The 23,836-nt window shown below is 41.4% G+C and overlaps 1 protein-coding gene across 3 annotated transcripts in view; it reads right to left on the bottom strand.

Moving 5' to 3' along the window:
* The window catches only part of LOC145352398 (serine/threonine-protein phosphatase 4 regulatory subunit 3A), a 111,175-nt gene that overhangs the window by 59,151 nt on the left and 28,188 nt on the right, over positions 1-23,836 (bottom strand). For all 3 annotated transcript variants that reach the window (XM_080202192.1, XM_080202190.1, XM_080202191.1), the window contains exons 2-3: positions 18,397-18,452; positions 13,857-13,955 (exon numbers count right to left, since the gene is read on the bottom strand). In XM_080202192.1, the coding sequence (XP_080058318.1) occupies positions 13,857-13,955; positions 18,397-18,452 (155 nt within the window). The remainder of the gene's footprint in view (positions 1-13,856; positions 13,956-18,396; positions 18,453-23,836) is intronic.

The following is a 23,836-nucleotide window of genomic DNA, read 5'->3' as shown; positions in this document are numbered from 1 at the left end:
ATACATATCTGGCACTGCATTCTCACTGATCTTTTGCATGCCTGAAAATGACAAGCCTCCAATGCCAAATTAAATACATTATTACTCTTGAAGTTGGAGAAACCTGGATGAGGAAGTGGAGGGATGGGTTAGTAAGTTCGCCGACGATACGAAAGTTGGATAGTCTGGAGGGATGTCAGAAGTTGCAGCGTGACATAGATAGGATGCAAGACTGGGCGGAGAAGTGGCAGATGGACTTCAACGCGGATAAATGTGTAGTGGTCCATTTTGGCAGGACCAACGGGATACAGGAGCACAATATCAAGGGTAGGAGTCTTAGCAGTGTTGAAGAGCAGAAGGATCTTGGGGTCCGGGTCCATAGGACTCTTAAATCCGCCTCGCAGGTGGAGGGTATGGTCAAGAAGGCGTATGGTGTACTGGCCTTCATTAATCGAGGGATTGAGTTTAGGAGTCGGGAGGTAATGCTGCAACTTTATAGGACCCTTGTCAGACCCTACTTGGAGTACTGTGCGCAGTTCTGGTCGCCTCACTACAGGAAGGATGTGGAAGCTATTGAGAGGGTGCAGAGGAGATTTACAAGGATGTTGCCTGGATTGGGAGGCATGCCTTATGAGGATAGGCTGAGGGAGGTAGGTCTCTTCTCCCTGGAGAGACGAAGGTTGAGAGGTGACCTGATAGAGGTTTATAAGATGTTGAGAGGAATAGATAGGGTGGATTCTCAGAGGCTATTTCCCAGGGCTGAAATGGTCGCTACGAAAGGACACAGGTTTAAGGTGCTGGGAAGCAAGTACAGAGGAAATGTTAGTGGAAAGTTTTTCACTCAGAGGGTGGTGAGTGCGTGCCGTCGGTGGTGGTAGAGGCGAACTCGCTGGGGTCTTTTAAAAGACTTCTGGATGAGTATATGGGATTTAATGGCATTGGAAGTTACAGATAGTTCTATGGCTTGGTAGGTGTAGATGTGATCGGTGCAACTTGTGGGCCGAAGGGCCTGTTTGTGCTGTAGTGTTCTATGTTAAGCCACTGCCATCAATATTCTCAATCCCAAGTCATGTAAACTCCAGCCCAATACTTGCAGCTCTGATACATTATCGTGCAACAGTTTACACTGCTTACAGAAGTGATGCCTTTAATTTCCCATGTGGGGAAGCTCTCTATGGTGGTCATGTTGTGTGGAGTTATTGTTTGAGAGGGTTAAATGAGTTGACTTGAGTGGCAAGTCAAAGGGTAAACACCGAAATACTGAAAAGGCTGAGGACCAACATAATGTTTTACTAAATATACTTATCTACTTAAACCATGGTTTTGGGTAAAGGCAAGTTCAAGATTTCTATAAATAAATGAAAGTGTTTTTTTTCTCCCCATTATGTTTCTTTATAGAGAAAGATTGTAGAGGCTATTAACATAGCTACATACCCATCTTTCGATTAGGTTTCTTACGCCTTTCCAGACGCAACAGTGAGTCTAGCAATTTCCGTTCGTAACAACCACTCCATATGAATCTACTAAAGCCATTTACATTTCCTCCAGATCCATCTTTTGTATCTTTACTTGTCCCATTACCACTCTTCTTGTCTTGTATCATCATTTTGTTTGTCACTGAATCTCTACCGCCTGAAGCCCATCAGAGAGCCTTTGTTCTTTGCTCCATCACCCTTTTTCACCTAACATTTCCCAGCTCTGATGAATAGAGGGCTCAATCTTCATGCAATGTCTGGCACTGTGGAGTTTTTTGGCTGGAGAGGGAGATAGCTGTTAATGAGGCAGCAAGGGATGCATCAGGGCATCTCCAATTGGAGGCACTCATGCAGGATGGCAAAGAATTGTTTTTGTTTTGCTGAGGCCAAACCGGCAAGCTCCCTTTTCAAAAGGAAAAACTTGTCAGTGGTGGCACAGGGGCTGTGGGAGATTTTTTGGTCCCAGGTAGTCCCTCCTCGGGCCACGGAACCCCTAGCTCAGATGCCTCATCTCTCCCCCCTCCTCACATGGTGGGAAGCAGATTTACCATTGCTGGGAAGCCTCCCCAATGGCAAAACTACATCAAGGACCCACCCCATTATGGTTCCCTGTCATTTTATCGGCACACTGATTCATAACCACCTGCTAAGAGACAATAATATTTCAAACATTAACTTAGTTTCTTGCCACAGATGCCACCAGACCTACTGAGTATTTTCCAGTCTTTTTTGCTTGTATTTCAGGTTTTGAACATCCACAACAATGTTCTAAGTTGTACAGGCCCGCAGTCACTCAGAAAATAGAAGTATGCAAGGGGCAATTTTTTTGAAATGTGTACACGTACGACAATCTCAAAGGGCCCACATATTGCAAGAAATGTGCTGTCAACAGTGAAGGGAAAATAGAGAATACCTTTTATTTCCAGAATCACAGTATTTTTCTTTTGTAAATTTATAACTTTGTTGTTACTCTGAATAAAAGTGAATTTTTATTTTTAATTATTAAGGGCAATGAGTACTGCAGCAGTGCGATGATTAACCAGCATCTGGTGTAAATAACATTCAGCAATCTTTAGGACATTTGGGAAGGCACTAAGGCATTCTTGGTAATGAAAACTGCGAGTAAACAATCCTAAAAATAGTCATTACATCATTCTGCACAAACAGCATCACTGTGTTCTCTCAGGTTTTTGTAAAAAACATCAAACGTATTTCTGCTGCAAAATTAGACGTTGTCATTTGTCTTCAGCACCCTCCCCATCTAACTCCAGCCACGTCCTGATTTTGGATTTAGAATATGGTAATCAGCTGCAATCAAGTCATGGCTTTTCCAGGTTAGGAACAGAACAGATTGTTTGTTCCCAGAAAATTTTGAGTTTAATCATAAAAGTAATTTTAGGAGACATGTACAATGCAAATAATAAAGTAAATTGTAAAATATAACAGAAAAAAGTTAGATTGCCACTCCAATTTGCTATCTCATGGCTCTCGTGAGAAGAACCATGGACTTGCCTGCAATGCTTCCAGCAAAGTGTCAGCAAGCATGACTAATCAGGTCACTAAATAAAGCAATCAGTATTTCGTTCGGTAAACAAATTATTCAGGTTCATTTCTAGAGGGATAAGACAGAATAGCAGATGAGTTACATTAATTTTCCATAGCATCTTGGTTTGGTCGTACTCAAGAGTATTGTGTAGAATTCCAGTCTCCGTGTTTTAGGTAGAATGTAGAGGTACTGGAACGTGCATAAAAGGTTCACACAGGCCAATACCAAAACTGAGCTGATACTCTTTGGGGAAAAATGACTGGACTTGTGAGCAGATAGAGAATTTTATGATTTTAAAAAATGTTGGAAGATGAGAAATAGAGATGTTTCCATTTTGGGAGTGTTCAAAATTAGGGGCTTTATGCATAAGATAATAATTAATAAACTACCCAGAGAGTGGTTACAGTGTTAATTTCTACCACAAAGAGAAGATGAGATGAATTGCAGAAATATTTAAAAGAAATCCAGATGAACAGTCAGATGAAAGAAACAGAACTGCCAGCGTTAGAGGAAGTAGGGTGGGAAACAGTTCATTTGGAGTGTTGTGTACTAAAGTGGTCAGTTAACTTTAACAGCAAAGATAAAAGAATGAAAATGCAGCCACATGTTTTATGGAGTTTTATTAAATAGGTGCTGCTTGCTTGCAATCCAAGATGGAAGAGAAGGACAATCTCCCAAATGCCTCTGATGATGCCACCACGTAATCATGTGACATACTACATAGAGATGCATTGGCTTACAATACATGACATGGAGGATAACAACAGACGTAAATTAGTTAGGCTGAATGGCTTGTTCCAGTGCTGTACATTGTATGTAATTTTATTTATGTTCATACATAGAAGAATCCACTTGGCCAAAAATGTTATTTCCTGCTCACAGTAGGAACAGTAAACAAATACTTGGGTAATAAGTAACTTCTAAGAATTCTAAATTGACCTTCAGGAGGCTACACTGTTGACAATAATGAAACGAACAAAGGTTTGCAACAATTAATTTATTTCTTGAATGATCTGCTGCAATCTAAAAGCTCGAGGATTCACTAATCTGCCCATCTTTAGGGCTTGAAACTGTGATAGTGGTACTTGGGTATTCTCAAAAAGAAAGAGCTAGCATCCTTACATTTTCAGTTAAAATGCTGGTACTAACTACCCAACAGCATTGGGAACCATAGGGATGATTACATAATTTTTGGAGAAGACTGATCCGAATGTTGGAAGGGGGAGACATATCAGTTGAAATTTAACGTCGAGAAATATGAGGCGACGATGACAAGGCTTCCAAAGGGTGGGTATATAAATCTTTAAAAGTAAAAAACCTGTTAAAACCCCTCCCAAAAATTGGATCCTAAGTTTTATGAATAGAATCAGAAAAGTGCTAAGAGATAATTTTAAAGGGAACCAAAAATGTGAGTTTTTACTTATCAAGATGAGGTCTAGAAGGTTAAGAAGAGATCCATAAAGCCATTCCAAATTCTAAATGGTTTCATCAAAATATATGGGAAAACTCCTACTCGGTTGTTCACAGAGCAGCATTAACGTGAAGAAATAAAGAAAGAACCTAAGAGTTTCAAACTCTGCTCCTTAGCTACTTAGTCCATTCTTTCTGCTAAGATTCAATATTAAGCCAATCTGTTCATAATCTTGGTGTCACACGTGACCCTAAAATGAGCTCCAGATCTCATATTCACACGTATAACACAATTTCACCTGTCTCAGCTCACATGCTGAAATACTCATTCATGCCTGCTACCTCGAGTTGACTATTCCGATGTACTCCTCACTGGTTTCCCACATTCAACTCCCCCATAAACTTGATTATCCAATGTCCTATCACTCCTGTGCTCAAAGACCAACATTAGCTCTGGTCAAGCAATACCTTGGTATTAAATTTTTATTCTCATTTTCAAATCCGCCATGGCCTCACTCCCGCTTCTTCTGCTGCAATCTCCTCATGCCACTCTGAGATCCTTTGTTCTCTAATTCTGAACTCTTGAACATTCCCAATTTTAAGCATTCCACCATTGGTGGCTATCCAGCTACCTTGTTTTCTTGAGGGGATTGAGCTATGAGGAGAGGCTGAATAAACTAGGCTTGTACTTGTTAGAGTTTAGAAGAATGAGGGGAGATCTCATTGGGACATATAAGATGATGAATGGGATGGATAGGATAGAGGTGGAGAGACTCTTCCCGCTCAGAAAGGACAGTAGGACTAGGGGGCACAGCCTCAAGATAAAGGGGGGGCGGTTTAGAACGGAGTTGAGGAGGAACTTCTTCACTCAAAGGGTGGTGAATCTCTGGAATTCTCTGCCCGTTGAAGTGGTGGAGGCTGCCTCGCTAAATATTTTTAAGACGCGGGTTGATGGGTTTTTGATAAGAGAGGGGATTAAGGGTTATGGGGAGAGGGCGGGAATGTGGAACTGAGCCACGACAGATCAGCCATGATCTTATTGAATGGCGGGGCAGGCTCGAAGGGCTAGATGGCCTACTCCTGCTCCTATTTCTTATGTTCTTATTATGTTCTTATGTTCTTAAGGCTTTCCTCAAAATCCATCTCTTTGACAATGCCTTTGGTCACTTGATCTATTATCTCCTGCTGTGGCATTATATTTTGTTTATTAACATTTCAGTGAAATACTGTGGGATGGTTTATGTCATTATGTGTACTAAATAAGCTGCTTTCATTGTTGCTAAACGCAAAGGGTTATTTGAACATGGAATGTTCTATCAGAAACAATCATGGAATCAGAATTTACAATAGCTGTCAAAAGGGAAGGGAAATGGGCCCACCTCTTTTAGAGAACCCCACAGAATTTTAATTAAATAACATACAATGACAACTTTCAAAATAAGGCTATTGATGTTTACATAAGAACATAAGAAATAGGAGCAGGAGTAGGCCATCTGGCCCTTCGAGCCTGCCCCGCCATTCAATAAGATCATGGCTGATCTGTCGTGGCTCAGTTCCACTTTCTGGCCCTCTCCCCATAACCCTTAATCCCCTCTCTTATCAAAAACCCATCAACCCACTTCTTAAAAATATTTAGCGAGGCAGCCTCCACCACTTCAACGGACAGAGAATTCCAGAGATTCACCACCCTTTGAGTGAAGAAGTTCCTCCTCAACTCCGTTCTAAACCGCCCCCCCTTTTATCTTGAGGCTGTGCCCCCTAGTCCTACTATCCTTTCTGAGCGGGAAGAGTCTCTCCACCTCTATCCTATCCATCCCATTCATCATCTTATACGTCTCAATGAGATCTCCCCTCATTCTTCTAAACTCTAACGAGTACAAGCCTAGTTTATTCAGCCTCTCCTCATAGCTCAACCCCCTCAACTCCGGTATCAGCCTAGTAAACCTCCTCTGTACTCCCTCCAAGGCCAAAATATCTTTGCGCAGGTGCGGCGCCCAAAACTGCACACAGTACTCCAGCTGCGGCCTCACCAATGCCCTATACAGCTGCAGCAAGACCTCCCTACTTTTATATTCAATCCCCCTCGCTATGAAGGCCAGCATCCCATTCGCCTTCCTGACCACCTGCTGCACCTGCAAGCTGGGTTTTTGCGACTCATGCACAAGGACCCCGAGGTCCCTCTGCACCGTCGCCTGCTGCAGTTTTTCGCCACGTAAGTAATAATCCTTCCTATCATTCTTCCTACCAAAGTGGGCCACCTCACACTTGCCAACATTAAATTCCATTTGCCATTTCCTGGCCCATTCGCCCAGCCTATCTAGATCCTTCTGCAGACTCTCCACACCCTCCGCACAATTTGCCGTTCCCCCAGTCTTGGTGTCATCAGCAAATTTCGACACCCTACACTCGGTTCCCTCCTCCAGATCATCTATATAAATGGTAAAAAGCTGAGGCCCCAGCACCGACCCCTGGGGCACTCCACTAGTCACCATCCGCCAATCCGAATAGCACCCGTTGACCCCCACTCTCTGCCTCCTATTTGACAACCAATCCTCTATCCACGCTAACACCCTACCCCCAACTCCATGTCCCCTTACCTTCTGCAATAACCTCTTATGAGGTACTTTGTCAAACGCCTTCTGAAAATCCAGAAAGACCACATCCACCGGCTCTCCTCTATCCACCGCCCTAGACACATCCTCATAGAACTCCAGTAAATTTGTCAGACCCGACTTCCCTTTAATGAAACAGTGCTGCGTCTGCTCTATCAAGCAATTCCCTTCAAGATGCCTCGCAATTTCCTCCTTGATGACGGATTCTAACATTTTACCTACAACAGACGTTAAACTAACCGGCCTATAATTCCCCGCCTTTTGCCTGGCACCCTTCTTAAACAACGGCGCAACATTAGCCATTTTCCAATCATCCGGCACTTCCCCGGAATCCAGCGACGTCTGGAAAATAACCACCAAGGCATCCACTATCACCTCCGCCATTTCTTTCAGAACCCTCGGATGCATTCCACCCGGTCCTGGGGACTTGTCCACAATCAGCCCCTCCAGTCTGTCGAGCACCGCCTCTCTAGTAGCAGTAATGTCATTAAGACCCTCCAGTCCTACCACCTTTCCATCGCTAACACCCGGCAAATTATTCACATCCTCCTCCGTGAAGACAGAAACAAAAAAGTTATTCAATACCTTAGCCATATCCCCATCCCCTACCACTAGGTCCCCTTTCTCATCCTCTAAAGGACCAACGTTCACCCTAGCCAGCCTCTTCCTTTTTATATATTTATAAAAACTCTTGCTATCCTTTTTTATATTAAGCGCTAGCCCAGCTTCATAGTTTCTCCTACCCTCCTTTATCAACTTCTTTGTCAATCTTTGTTGACATTTAAACCTCTCCCAATCCTCTTCACGCCCACTACTCTTAGCTACTCTAAATTCCTCCGCTTTTAATTTAACACTTTCCTTCACCTCCTTCGTTATCCACAGCTTATTACCTCTCCTCCTATGGTCCTTTTTGACCATCGGAATAAATTTCTGCTGAGCACCAAGAAAGATCTCCTTAAAGATCCGCCACTGCTCCTCAGCAGACCCTCCCTCCAACACACTCCCCCAGTCAACATTCGCCAATTCTTCTCTCATCCTACCGTACTCCCGTCTGTTCAAACAAAGGACGCGTGTCCGGGAACCCACTTTCTCCTCCTCCATCTGCACCAGAAACTCCACCATACAATGATCACTCTCCCCAAGAGGATCCTTCACCGCAAGGTCCCTAATTCTACCCGCCTCATTACATAGCACCAGATCCAAGATAGCTCCCTCCCTCGTCGGCTCCAACACACACTGTTCAAGGAAATTATCCCGGCAGCATTCCAAGAACTCCTCCTCGAGCCCACCGCGTCCAACATGGGTCGACCAATCAATATGCAGATTGAAATCCCCCATAACTACGGCCATCCCATTCCTGCACGCTGCACTTATTTGCGCGTTAACAGCCCGCCCCACCTCCAGATCATTATTTGGGGGCCTATAGACGACACCCACCAGCGTCTTCCTCCCTTTGCTGTTCCTAATCTCCACCCACAACGATTCCACTTTCTGCTCTTTGGCTCCAATATCATCCCTTGCTACCACCCTGATGCTATCCTTAATCAGCAGAGCTACGCCACCCCCTCTTTCCTCCTGCCTATCCTTCCTAAACACTCGATACCCCTGGACATTCAGCTCCCAGTCCCTGTCACCTTGCAGCCACGTCTCTGTAATGGCCACCAGATCGTATCCATTTGTGTCAATCTGCGCCACCAGCTCATCCACTTTATTCCGAATGCTTCGTGCATTCAGATAAAGCGCTTTCATCCCAGCCTTCACCTGGACCCTATTTGCCGGTATGCCAACAACCATACTCACACCCCCTACCCTCGGCCTCTTCCCTTACCTGTACCCTATCCTTAACTTTAGACCTCGTAACGTCACCTACCCTCACACCCTCCACCCCCCCCCAATTAGTTTAAAGCCCTGTCTACAGTCCTCTTTACTCGATTTGCCAGCACTCTGGTCCCAGCACGGTTCAGACCAACCCCATCCCGCCCGAACAGGTCCCACCTACCCCAATACTGGTGCCAATGACCCATAAATTCAAACCCATTCCTCCCACACCAATCCCTGAGCCACCCATTCACTTCCTTAATCCTGTCAACCCTACGCCCGTCTGCACTCGGTTCAGGCAGTAGCCCAGAGATGACCACTTTGTCGGTTCTACTTTTTAATTCCATTCCTAGCTTTTCATACTCCCTCCCCAGATCCTCAGTCCGCACTTTGCCTACGTCACCGGCACCCACATGTACCACAACGACTGGATTCTCACCCTCCCTCTCCAGGTTCCTCTGCAGCCCAGCTGTGACATCCTGTACCCGAGCACCAGGCAGACAACACACCCTTCTGTGCACTTTGTCATTGTGACAAAGGACAGTGTCAATACCCTTAACCCCACTATCCCCAATCACTACTACGTTCCTTTTCCCCTTCTCTTTGCCTATGTCCTGTTGCATCACTGTACCGTGTGCAGTTTGCTCACCAACCTCACCTGCCTCGTCCTCTTCCAGACTGGAAGCAAGAACCTTAAACCTGTTATGCAGATTAAGAGTTTAAATTTGCAGTGGAGTGTTTGATTAATAAATTTCAATCTTGTCTTTGGAAGGAGTTTAGAAAATGTTTCACAGAAACTGCAATATGTCATCACACACCAAGCAGGAAGTCGGTACGAACACTGAAAAGTAGATTTTTATTTTCAGCAGCAATTGACACCCATGACCTTTAGAAATGGCACACTTAGCAGATACAGTCACATAGACATTGGTCAAAAACAACTGCTGGAAAAGGGATAGCCAGGTCACTATAGATTAATGAATACCCACAACCACTAATTATGGAGTAAATATTTGTATGTGTGGGATATAACTGGAGAATTTTCAAATTTTAGCACATCAAAAATATTTTGGGTCAAGTGTCACTTATTAATGTTTGCACCAATATGCTTAGCAATAAGATCAACGAAGGAATTGAAGCTTTATGAAGTTATGGGGAAGATTCACTGGCATTACAGAATAACATATGGCATGTCAGTTTGGAAGTTTAAATATCAGTTTCAGTGATAAAATGTCACTATTCTGTATCAAAAGCCAAGGTACTTACCCAATATTTTAAAAACCGCAGGAAGAATGAAGTATAAATCAAAATAACGACTGTTAACTTGGCCCATTTTTTTCAATACTAGTATCTTTACAACACTGGCAAGACAATATTTCATGTCCATCCGAGTTGCTCTGAAGCAATTAAGGGATAACTATGAAGTATGGGACTGGGATAATGTGTAGACCTGACTGTATAGAGGTGAGATGTTACCTTCTAAGAAGAAGGACATCACAGAAACTTTAATTTAAATGATAATCTGAAACGCAACATAGCCATTTTCTGTTGTTACTTTAAACAGATATACTGAATAAATTTATGAAATTGCAGTGATGCAATATGAACTCTTAACTTCAAGTTTCTACTAAAGTTTAATTTCACTAAACCAACAATCCCTTTAGATTTAGCCCAAAAAAACACGCATTAAGAATTTCTCCTCCTCATTGGGTTGTGTCTGCCAGCATTTGATTTCGAAGCCTATTCATCCTATCGATCACTTCGCGGAAACCATCCTGATATAAATCCTAAATTTGCCTTTTACCGCTTTGAACCTGTCACCGTTTGTCCTGTATTTGCAATTTAATTTGGAATGATTTTCTGGGTTTACCTTAAACTTCCTGACTCCCTGGCATCAGATTTGGGAGGTATCCCAAAGATGCACCACAAGACCATCAGATATAGGAGCAGAATTAGGCCATTCGGCCCATTGAGTCTGCTCTGCCATTTAATCATAGCTAAGTTTCTCAACCTCATTCTCTCACTTTTCCCCCATAACCTTTGATCCATTTACCAATCAAGTCACATGTATTAGTTAGTATACAGTGAAAAGTATTGTTTCTTGTGCACTATACAGACAAACCATGCCATTCACAGAGAAGGAAAGGAGATGGTGCAGAATGAAGTATTACAGTCACAGCTAGGGTGTAGATAAAGATTATGTCAATATAAGGTAGGTCCATTCAAAAGTCAAAAGGCAGCAGGGAATAAGCTGTTCTTGAATCAGTTGTTACGCGACCTCAGATTTTTGTAACTTTTTCCCCAATGGAAGAAGGTGCGTGGGGTTCTTCATTATGCTGGCTGCTTTTCCAAGGCAGCAGGAAACGTAGACAGAGTCAGCGGATGGGAGGTTGGTTTGCATGGTGGACAACTTCGTTCACAACTCTTTGCAGTTTCTTATGGTCTTGGACAGAACAGGAGTCATACCAAGCTGTGATACAACCAGAAAGGATGCTTTCTATGGTGCATCTGTAAAAGTTGGTAAGAGTCATAGCGGACATGCCAAAAATCCTTATCCTCCTGATAAAGAGGTGCTGATGGACATCCTTAACTATAGCGTTGGCATGAAGGGACTAGAACAGATTGTTAGTGACCAGGACACTTAGAAACTCGAAGCCCTCAACCATTTCCACTTCATCCCCATTAATGTAGACAGGGGCATGTCCTCCATTACGCTTCCTGAAGTCAAAGACTATTTCCTTTTTACTGACACTGAAGGAACGATTACTGTCTGCATCAGTTCACCAGATTCTCTCTTTCCTTTACTCTGTCTCACCATTGTTTGAGATCTGATCCACTACTTGAAATTGAGTTGGAGGGGAATTTGGCCATATAGTCATATGTATATGAGGAGTATAACAAAGGGCTGAGGACACAGCCTTATGGGGTACCAGCGTTGAGGGATAATCATGGAGGAGATGTTACCTATCCTTCCTGACTGCGGTCTGTGGGTTAGGAAGTCGAGGATCCAACTGCAGAAGGGGGACTCAAGTCCAAGGCCACGAGATGAATTATGTAAGAATAATGGTGTTAAAGGTTGAGCTGTAGTAATCAATAAATAGGACCTGACATAGATGGTCTTTGTTATCCACGTGTTCCAGGGTTGAGTGTAGGACTAGGAAAATGGCTTCCGCAGTGGACCTGTTGCAGTGGTAGGTGACCTGTGCTGGATCCAGGCAATCTAGGAGGCTGGAATTGATTCGTGCCATGGCTAAGCTCTCGAAGCGCTTCATAATGATGGATGTCAGAGCCACAATATTCATTAAGGTACACTGTTTGGCTTTTCTTGGGAATAGGGATGATGGTTGCCTTCTTGAAGCAGATTGGTGTAAGGAGAGGTTAAAGATGTCTGCAAATACCCCCACCAGCAGTTCTGCACAGGATCTGAGTGCTCATCCGGGTACCCCATCTGCTTCCCATGGGTTGAATTGCGAGAAGGCTGACCTGATGTCTATGATGTTGGCCTTGGGATACCAGTTCAGCTGAGGCTTCCGGGGTGGAAGGCGTGATCTTGCTGACCTCTTGCTCAAAACAGGCATAGAATGCATTGAGCTCATTGGGGAATCTTAAATACACTCACTGACCTGGCCTCCAGAGCCCTCCGTGGCAACGAATTCCATAGATTTCCCACCCTCGGACTGAAACAAATTCCTCCTCGTCTTAGTTCTAAAGGGTCACCCCTTTACTCTGAGGCTGTGCCTCAGATCCTAGTCTCGCCTAATGGAAACACCTTCCCCATGTCTACTCTATCCAGCCCTTTCAGTATTCTGTAAGTTTCATCGGCTCCCCCTCATCCTTTTAAACTCCATCAAATACAGACCCAGAGTCCTCAGTGGCTCCTCAAACGTCAAGCTGTTAGTCCGAAGATCATTCATGTGAACCTCCTCTGGACCTCTCCAAGGCCAGCACATCCTTCCTTAGATACGAGGTCCAAAACTGCTCGCAATATTTTAAATGTGGCCTGACCAGAGCCTTATAAAGCCTTAGCAGTACATCCTACTTTTATCTTCTAGTCCTCTCAAAATGAATGCTAACATCGCATTTGTTTCCTCAACTGCCAAGTCAACCTGCAAGTTAACCTTAAGAGAATCCTGAATTTGGACTCTCAAAACCCTTGGCAGTTCTGATTTCTGAATTCTCACCCCATTTAGGAAATTGTCTGCACCTCTATTCTTCCTACCAAAGTGCATAATGGGAAATCCCTCTTGAAAGTTCCCAGGTAAGGGTTTACACAAGTATTGTCCAGAAGTACTAACTTCCCCATGACAGCTGCCTTGTGCTGGGAACCATCCAACAAAGCGATTATTTAAATTGCTAACTTTGGATTGTTCGAATAGTGTTATGCGAATACTAACTCTGAAAAAGTTGGAAGAAATAAATGCACTTCTAACTTCAGCATAACTATTTTAAAAATCCAGATCAATGCTCATATGAGACTTTCCCTGACCCCACAGGGGACTGCCCCACACTCACCCAACTTAGCTTCCTGACTCAAACTGGTTGGACCAGCTCCTCCCCCCAATTTGATACTGACTGCCATTCTAAGGAAGTTATAGGCCATTGTGTTGACTATAAATTATATATCTCTATAAAAACATTAGACAAATGCCATTATATAGCATCCTGTAATTTTTGAGTGTTCCAAAACATTTTACACTCAATGGAAGTACATTTTTGAAACCTAGTTAATGTTGCAATGTAGGGCAAGGACCAAAAATGACACTACAGCTTCATCTTACAAGTGAATGTAGTTTCCATCACCATTAAAACTGGGTCCATTCAGTAATTTACCATATAAAGTACAATGCTGCAGTTTTACTTTACACTAACTTCCAGGCTTTTAGAGGCAAGAGTGAGCTCCTCAAGCTGAATTAATTTGTATTGAGTCAGAGAGAAACTCAGACCTAAATTTGTAAAGAAAATGTTTTTTGAATAACGGCCAGACTTAATGCACCATTTTCGCTTTGTGATACTCACCTGGCATATCTTTTCCCAAATTTCATCACAGCCTGCTTTTTCTTGAAAGCTAAGGGCCAAGTCATAATTTTCCGCTTCTGACCACACAATCAATGTATCCTAAAATAAATCAAAATGAGAAAATCAATAAAACGAGCGCACAAATATGCCACGGCCTGCTTCACAAATACCAAAAATGGCATGTTATTTGTTCTATTATTTACGACTCACAATAATAGAATGCGGGTGTCACTGGCAAAGTCAGTATTTGCTACCCATCCCCAGTTGCCCTTGAAGTGTGTGACTTGCTGGACCATTTCAGAGGGCAATCAAGAGTCAACTATATTGTTATGGATCTGGAGTTGCATGTAGGCCAGACCAGGTATGGAAGGCAGATTTCCTTCCCTAAAGGGCATTAGTGAACCAGGTGAATTTTCATGTCAATTGATGGCAGTTTCATGGTCACAATCACTAAAACTAGCTTTATAGTATGGAATTATTAACCGAATTCTAATTCCACGAGCTACCAGAGTGGAATTTGAAACCATGCCCTTTGAGCAATAGGCTGGGCCTTTGGATTACTACTACAGCAACATTACCATAATATCACTGTCTGCCAAATATCAATAAAATAATAGTCTTGTAAGCAATAAAGTTGTGACAAACACCTACAGAATACATAGGACAATTATCTCTACTCTGTGCCAACACACATCTTCCTTCAACTAGATGGTAACCTGTGGATGCCACAAAACTAACTAAGTTCTTTAACCCTCTCCCCAAAATTTCTCCCTAGAACATGGCAATTCTTAGGGCACTGATCAACATGTATTAGCAGCTCTCTAAACATTATTATTCACCTGGCCATTCATCATGTACAAACCTTGACATGCTATTCTACGATGGAGGTCAGATAACCTGAAAATCAACATGGCCACACTGTACTTTGCAGCACTGGCCACTATCAAGATTATGAACACTGGCTGACAAATTAGTGATTTCCTTAGCACAAATATAAATTATGGATATATTTTCCTCAGCTTTCCGCTTTAGTTAACTGAGCATGTATAAAAGCAGTGAACATCACTTCATGGTACTTAAGAAAACACAATCAAACTTTTCTGGGAAAGTACTAAAATATTAACTTTCAAAATATCACTCCAATGAATGAATGTTATTAGTGTCAAATTTAATATATTTCAATATTTAATATGGAATGTACAATAATCTGCACATTTTTTGACAACTCAATTGAACCAGTGCTGCTTTTCCATAAAGTTAAAAAATATAATAACCTCTACATTAAACTGCATGTTGAGAAGTTAGCAAGTCATTTCTCTATTAAGTCATTTGGTTTCCCACTGCAATGTTTGAATTTAACATTTCTCTCCACAGTAGATTTTAATAATTTCACACAGGTGAGCAATTCATTATTTGAATTGTCAGATGGATCTAAAGTTCACACGATGGATCTAATGTTAACACTAACTACGCACTGTACCACAGCTGAATGCTTAATACAACACTCAGGCCAGAACTGCAGATACAATGCACGCTCGTTATCGAATAAGGAATGTGTAATTTGCTCTGTGTAATGGAGATAGCAATCTGACCAAAACTGCTTCCCCTAGCTACCAGCAGTTTAAAAATACATCAAAACAGCTGTGCACTCACTTTCTAAAGTGCATTGCTGTATCCATAGCAACTCTCTCATTATGATTGCCCTCGAAGCATTCTGAAGCAGAGAGAAAAATTGTGCTGGTGCTAACACAGCTGATTAACAAGAACTCAAAACCAGCATCTAAATTAAAATCAAACCTTCGAACCAAGCTCTCATGTACCAAAAATCAGGCATTACAACAATCAGTAATCAAGTGACTTAACTAAAAACATTTCATTTTTTTGTTGGTGATATGGGGTGGGGATAAATGTAGAAAAGTAAATATAAACAAAGCTACATTCATTGCATTGCCTTAGCTGCCATGAAAAGGTATTTCAACAGAATGTGTTTTTACAACCAAGTGAGTTGCTAGGATACTTCAGTGAGCATCAAGAATCAAACGTAGGATATAATATGGGAGGGATTTTCTTGCCTGAAGGACTTTGTATTCCAGTTAGGCTTCAGCAATATTCATGTTTTCTTCATTTCCTTCTCCCCACCTCCCCCATTCACTCCCTCTCGCCAGCTCACAAATGGTTAGATTTCACAAGTGTATACCCTTTGGGTTTCAAGTTCCGTTCGACAAAAAAACTACATTAAAGTACCAATTTAAATATCACATACAAAGGTAAATTATGAACCACGTACTTACTTGATTACATTGATCAAGCATGAGTTACTTGGTCTCTATTCATACACATTTTTAAATGCAGATTCTACATTCTACATATATAGAATACACACATATATATATATATATATATATATATACTGACTGAAGTCAGTAACAATTAGTAGCAATGCCCACAATTAAAAGTTAGGATGGAATTTCTGTGATGAAATTCTGTGATAATCTGGAATCGCCCATCCTCAGTTACTCCATTATGAGGTAACAGCTGAGGCCAGTTTCTTTCTGCAGAACAGGGAAGTGTGCATGAGCCATGATTTTCCATCCAAAGTCTTGCAATCGGTGAATTCCAGATCAGTGGCAAGTAATATTTATATAGTACTCTTAAGGCAGTAAAATGTCCTCAGGCATTCCACGGAAGCGCTCAGGCAAAATATGACATCTAGCCACATAAAACTTTTAAAGGCAGCTGACCAAAGGTTTGGCCAAACAGTTAGGTCTTACAAAGTTTCTTGAAGGAGGCGCCGCCGAAAGAACATAAGAAATAGAACAAGGAGTAACCCAGTTTAGTCCTCAAACCTGCTCCAATTCTACTTCTCCACCTGACCCTCAAAAATCTCTCTCAGCCTTGAACATCCACAACTCGCTAGTCTAGAGTGAATATTCGCAACCCTCCAACTAAGAAATTTCTCCTCATGTTAGTCTTAAGTGATCTACTTTTATAATGCCCTCTACTTCTAGATTATCCAGCCAGGGAAATAACCTCTCAGCATTCACTTTGTAAAGCCCCATTTAGTGTATTACAGTGAGATCACCACCATTCTTCTAAACTAAAATTAGTACCTGTATTGTCACAATTTACTCAACCACTCATTATGCAACAATCTTGTCACTCCTGGAATCAACCCAATGACTCTTCGAGTTGCACTGTCTCCAATTCAAGCTTAGTTAGACAAGATCACACCTGTGCATAGCACTCTAGGTATAGTCTCACCCAAGCTCTGTTCAACTATAGCAAAGATATCATTACTCTTGTATTCCAACCCTTGTAATAAAGGCCCAACATGTAATTTGCCTTTCTGATTACTTGCTGCACCAGCATGTTAATTTGTTTTTTTTTCTGACAGTGCACTCAATCTCACTGTACACCAAAATACAAAATTCTCAATAGTTAAAACAAATTTTGCTCATCTATTTATTCTTCCTACCAATGTGCATAGCCTCATATTTCCCCACCTTATACTCAGTCTGCCAGCTTGCCATTCACTGAGTTGTCTATTTCTTAATGCAGCCTTTCATGTCCTCACTGTCCCACCTAGTCTGTTTCATTAGCAAATTTGTGATAAATAACTTTTTATCTAAGTCATTAATATAAGTTACAAATATCTAAGGCACCTCTACTCTACTAATCAGATTGTCAACTTGAAAATACCCCATTTATCCCTTACTCTATTTTATGTTGATTAACCAAATCCTCTACCCATGTTTATATATCACTCTAACCCCATGAGCACTTATTCTGTTCATTAACCTTTTATGTTTCATCTTATTGAAAACCTTTTCAAATCCAGTAAACTATATCCACTGGTTCCTCTTTATCTAACCCTGTTAATTAATACCTTAGAAACGTCAAATAATTTTTTCAAATAAAATGTGCCTTTCATTAAACCATACTGATTCTGCCAAATGCCATTATGTCTTTTGTGTACCTTGTTAACCTGTCCTTTAGAAGAGATCCCAGCACTCTCAGTGTGATATTTGCTAATAATCCACTGGGACTATTCTAGAACTTAAGACTGTTGGGACATGACAATAAATCCTCTATTTCTGCAGCGACTTGTTTTAAAACCCTAGGAAGTGGGCCATCAGCTCTGGGGGATCCCATTATTTATTTAATATTTTTTCTCTTCTGATATTAATTATCTAAACTTCCATATTTCTACTGGTTCCCTGATGTCTTTGGTATGCTTTTTGTGCCTTTTACTTGAGGGAAGAAATTCCAAAGTATTCTGTTAGTAGCATTTTTTAGGAATTAATTTGGCAGCTGAAAAGATGGTGGAGTAAAGTAAATTATGGACATATAATGAAGAGTGCAGATATCTCATAGGGCTGGTGGAAAGAACAAAGATAGATGAGAAAAGGCCATGGAGGAATTCAAACAAAAGGATAAAAAAAATTTTAAATTTGAGGTGTTACAAAGGGTGCTAACGTAAGTTAGCTTGTAATATGGTTTCAATGTCAAACTACAATACAAATTTACCTAGGTTCCTTACCTGTTGTTTTTGATACGCTGTATTAGGATTTATTTTAGATTCAAGAAGAAGAGAACCTAAAAGAGAAAAGAAAAACATTATGTGGTAAATAAGAAAATCATATATGCTTTTTATTTTATTATTTGAATTAAAAGGATATTTTAAAATTGCTTTCTTCAGGCACACAAAGATTATTTTCCTAAAGGCATTGATTTATTCTGGCAAATACTTCCTTAGTCCCTCCATCCCTTTGCCAACTCCATACCTTTATTATGGCCTATGCAGTTAATACTGGCACTATGGAGTAGCATTGTTAATAAGGGATGGGGTTGAAGGATTAAGATATCGGAGCAGTTTGGGTGCACTAAGAAACAGAGAGAGGTGGCGGCAAACATCAGTGGCAGTTGTTTATAAGCCAAGCTATAGTGGTGATGTTGGGCATGGTATAAATCAGGAAATTCGAGCTGTTCGCAGCATGGGTTCAATTTATATATAGACTGGGTAAGGTTAATTAGCACTAATGCCGTGGAGGATGAATTCCTGACCTGTGTATGAAATCAGTTTCTGAAGTAGTAAGTTGAGGAACCAACTGGGGATCGTGCTATTTTAGATTTAATGTTATGTAATGAGAAAGAGGCTAATAATAACATTTATGCAAAGAAGCCATTAGGAAATAATGCCCAAACATAGAGTTTTACAATAAATTTGAAAATGATATAGGGCATTTTGAAAAATAGAAATTATGAAGGTTATGAAGAGAAAGTTGGCTGCATTGAATTGGGAAAATACATTAAAAGGTTTGATGGTAGACAGGCAATGGCTATCACAGAATGCCAATATATTATTTAAAAAGGGGCCAGAATTACATCGGTTGCTCAACCAGGCAGATACTTAGGGAAAAAAAAATGGAATAAAAGGAGGATTGCCACAACTAACCGAAAATGGCACTGCACGTTTGATGAGCCAAATGACAATCATTTAAGCCTGGATAGGCTGGCAGCATTCTGTTAAAATAGAATGAATATTACAGAAATCCAATCTAGTTTCTGCCTTATTGCCAACAAAGGAGCAATTAAGAAAGTAAAAGCTCCAGGTTTTAGCCCTTTTATTGCAAGTTATTTTGAGGTAGGCTTACACTGTCCTCCAAGGAACTAATCCATAAAGTAGTCCCAGTCTGCATCTGGTGAGTGATGTATGTGTGTGTGCTCTCTGCAATTAACATGGACTTGATATCTCCTGTGCTGCAAGATGGAAGGAAAATAAAAAACAGGTTCCCAACTCCTTTTTCTGAATGTTAACAAAGATAGAATGTCAAGTTTAAGTGTTACACAATCCAATAGTTGATCAGCTCTGATAAGTACATACCTTTGCAGCCACATATAAAGTTTGAATTGGTATGTGATATGCGGCACAGAAATCTTCATATGAATCTATGCACTTACAAAAGTAGAAAGCTCAGAAAATCTCTTCATAATTAAATCTCTGGGAACAGCAGAAATTTTCACATTTTTTGTTTTTATATTCTTTCTATAATGGGGTGTCTAATTCTGCACAAAATATTCTAATTGCGTCTATCAACCTCTTCTTTTAAATAACATTTTTTCCAATTTTAATGTCTTTCTAATTTTGCTGTGGAGGAATAAAAACAACCCAGCATGATATTTATTTTTCAGATAGTTTCCTAATGATTTGATTTATTATTGTCACATGCATTAGTATACAGTGAAAAGTATCATTTCTTGCACACTATACAGACAAAGTTTAGCTTTCATAGAGAAGACAGAATGCAAAATGTAGTGTTACAGTCATAGCTAGATCGCAGAGAAAGATCAATTTAATGCAAGGTAGGTCCATTCAAAAGTCTGATGGCAGCAGGGAAGAAGCTGCTCTTGAGTCAGTTGGTGCATGTCCTCAGACTTTTGTATCTTTTTCTCAATAGAAGAAGGTGGAAGAGAGAATGTCCTGGGTTTGTGGTGTCCTTAATTATGCTGGCTGCTTTTCCAACACAACAGGAATGGATGGGAGGCTGGTTAGGTGATGGACTGGACTTCGTTCATGAGCCTTTGTAGTCTCTTGTGATGCTGGTCAGAACAGGAGTCGTACCAAGCTGTGATACAACCAGAAAGAATGCTTTCTATGATTAGTGAGAGTCATAGTAGACATGCCAAATTTCCCTAGACTTCTGAGAACTTAGAGGCGTTGGTGGACTTTCTTAACCATAGTGTCGGCATGGGGGGGGGTCCAGGACAGGTTGTTGGTGACCTGGACACCTAAAAAACCTGAAGCTCTCGACCATTTCTACTTCATCCCCACTGATGTAGACAGGGGCCTGTCCTGCACTACGCTTCCGGAAGTCAATGACTATCTCTTTCGTTTTGTTGACATTCAGGAAGAGATTATTGCTGCTGCCAGTTCACCAGTTTCTCCATCTTTCCTGTACTCCACCTCATCATTGTTTGAGATCCAACCCACTACAGTGGTGTCATCAGCAAGTCCTAGGTATATGTAGAATATAGTAGAGGCCTGAGGACATAGCCTTGTGGGCCATTGGTGTTGATAATTGTGCGGGTCGTGTTGTTGCCTAACCTTACTGATTGCGGTCTATGGGTTAGGTAGTTCAGGATCCAGTCGCAGAGGAGCTGAGCCCCAGGCCACAGAGTTTGGAGATTAGTCATAGGAATAAGGGTGTTGAAGGCTGAGCGGTAGTCAATAAATTTGAGTCTGACATAGGTGTCTTTGTTATCTAGGTGTTCCAGGGTTGAGTGTAGGGTCAGGGAGATGGCATCTGCTGTGGACCTGTTGTGGTGGTCGGCAAATTGTAGTGGATCCACTCAGTCAAGGAGGCTGGAATTGATTCGTGCCATGACTAACCTTTCAAAGCACTTCATGAAGTGCTCTGATGGATATCACAGCTACCGGATAATAGCTATTAAGGCACACTGTCTGGCTCTTCCTGCCTCAGCAACTGGCCCGGATGGGATAAGCAGATGAGCACTTGGATCCTGTGCAGACCAGCTGGCAGGGGTATTTGCAGACATCCTTCAAACTCTCCATAACAATCTGAGGTCCCTGTCTGCTTCACAAAGACATACCATCATACCAAGCTGTGGTACAACCAGAAAAAATGCTTTCTATAATTGGTGAGAGTCATAGTAGACACGCCAGATTTCCTTAGTGTTGGCATGAAGGGACCAGGACAGGTTGTTGGTGACCTGGACACCCAAAAAACCTGAAGCTCTCGATCATTTCTACTTCATCCCCACTGATGTAGAGAAGGGCCTGTCCTGCACTATGCTTCTGGAAGTTGATAACTGTCTCCTTCGTTTTGTTGACATTCAGGGAGAGATTCTTGTTGCTGCACCAGTTCACCAGATTCTCTATCTCTTTCCTGTACTCCGCCTCATCGCTGTCTGAGATCCAACCCACTGCGGTGGTGTCATCGGCAAGTGCTTGTGGGGTACCAGTGTAGAGGATGATCATGCAGGAGGTGTTGTTGCCTATCCTTACTGATTGTAGTCTGTGGGTTGACCTTTGAGAAGGCTGCTCTGATATCTGCAATGGTGACCTTGGATACAGGTTCATCCAAGGCTTCCGCGGTGGAGGGCATGTGCTTGCAGATCTCTTACTCGAAACAGGCATAAAATGCATTGAGCTCATCAGAAAGAAGTGCGCTGGTGCCGACAATTTTACGTGTTTCCATCTTGTAACCTGTACGTCTTGCAGACCTTGCCAAAGTCGGCAGGGGTCCACGTGGCTAGTCTGGGAATCTAGCTTGCTCCAGTACTGTCTTTTGGTGTCTTTGATGGATCTCCTTAGATCATATTTGGCTTTCTTCACCTGATTTAAACGCCTCAGACCCGTAGTGCAGGCCTCCAATTCAGCCAGCAATGGATATCCCTATTCATCCATGGTTTCTGGTTGGGAAACACACAGATTCTTTGGCACACAGTCTTCTACACACTTATTAATGAAGTCAGTTACTGTAGTCGCGTACTGAGGCTGATAATAGAGTTTTCAAATACTGACCAGTTTACTGATGTGCCATACTATGAACAGACTGTAACAAAACTACATTAACTGTTCCAAATAGGATGTTTACACTGAATAACTTTGCAATATTCTACAATCTAGCATTTAATCTTGTAAATTCACCTGATAATGCAATAACATCCTGCAGTTGAATTCAGAGTGAAGACTGTGGCAATGATTCAGAAGCGATTCACTGGTACCAGAAAAAGAGAGCCTCTCGTTATGAGGAGACTAACAAAACTGAGGCTGTCTTTGTCCGAATAAGAGTTCAGAGAAATCTAACAGAGATACTCAAAATTTGAAGATTAAAAACTATTCCCACTTGTCAATGAATTGTAAACTGGAGGTCATGACTTTAACATCACTAAAGATCAAGGGGAAGAAGCCTTTTCCTTAAAAAATATATAGGATTATTATAATTTAGTATGAAACAATGGAAGTGGAATATAAAATTGTTTGCAAAAGGGGAGCAGATAAAAACATGTAAAAATTTAACGTTGGATGTATAGAATTAGCCAGTTTGTGTTTTCTGTTTCAAGGACCAACATCTTCAAGTGCCAATTTTTAAATACTTTTCAGCGGTGCATTAGAAGGAAAAAGGGAGCGGCAATATGTGTACAAGACAAAGTCTCTGAATGTGCAGCAAGGATAGCACAGCAGTGTAGTTAAATAAGTAAATGAATTAAATTATTGATGGATAAACTTCAATCCATTAAACTATTCTAAAATTTAGGAGATAATAAAACAAAGATTTGGCAGCTGCCTCATAACACTTGCTTTCCCTCATTCACGCAGGGGGAAAAAAAGTAGATAGAACAGTTCAAAATTATCTCAAATCACCCCACCCACCTCTCAGATAGCTGGTTTCAAGTTCACATTTGCAGTTGCAGTGCCCGATATATAAGGAATGAGGAGCAGTACATAATTTAAAAGGCAGCACTTTTAAATCAGAAACACATTCCCAAACTGCCCCACCCTTTTTACAACCAAATATTTAATTAAGTATCACTAAAATGATGTTAATTATTGCTCATGAGCATCAAAATAAAGAGTGAGAGTTGGCAAAATGGAAACAATGACACTTACATTTACATTGTGCCTTTAATGTAATAAAATGCCCCACAGATGCATCATATATGACACCTAGCAGCATAAAATGATATGGCAGCAAACCAAATGTTGGGCCAAAAGAAAGGTTTTAAGGAGTACCTGAAGAGACTTAGGGAGAAAATCCCTGTGCTCAGAACCTACACAATTGAACATAAGAACATAAGAAATAGGAGCAGGAGTAGGCCATCTAGCCCTTTGAGCCTGCCCCCGCCATTCAATAAGATCATGGCTGATCTGTCGTGGCTCAGTTCCATATTCCCGCCCTCTCCCCATAACCCTTAATCCCCTCGCTTATCAAAAACCCATCAACCCGTGTCTTAAA

Source organism: Carcharhinus amblyrhynchos, chromosome 14, assembly GCF_965287045.1.
Source record: "Carcharhinus amblyrhynchos chromosome 14, sCarAmb.v2.hapA, whole genome shotgun sequence".
In the NCBI taxonomy this organism is placed as follows: Eukaryota; Metazoa; Chordata; class Chondrichthyes; order Carcharhiniformes; family Carcharhinidae; genus Carcharhinus; species Carcharhinus amblyrhynchos.
The sequence above is the reverse complement of the archived record's forward strand: the minus strand, read 5'-3'. Positions and strand labels throughout refer to the sequence as shown.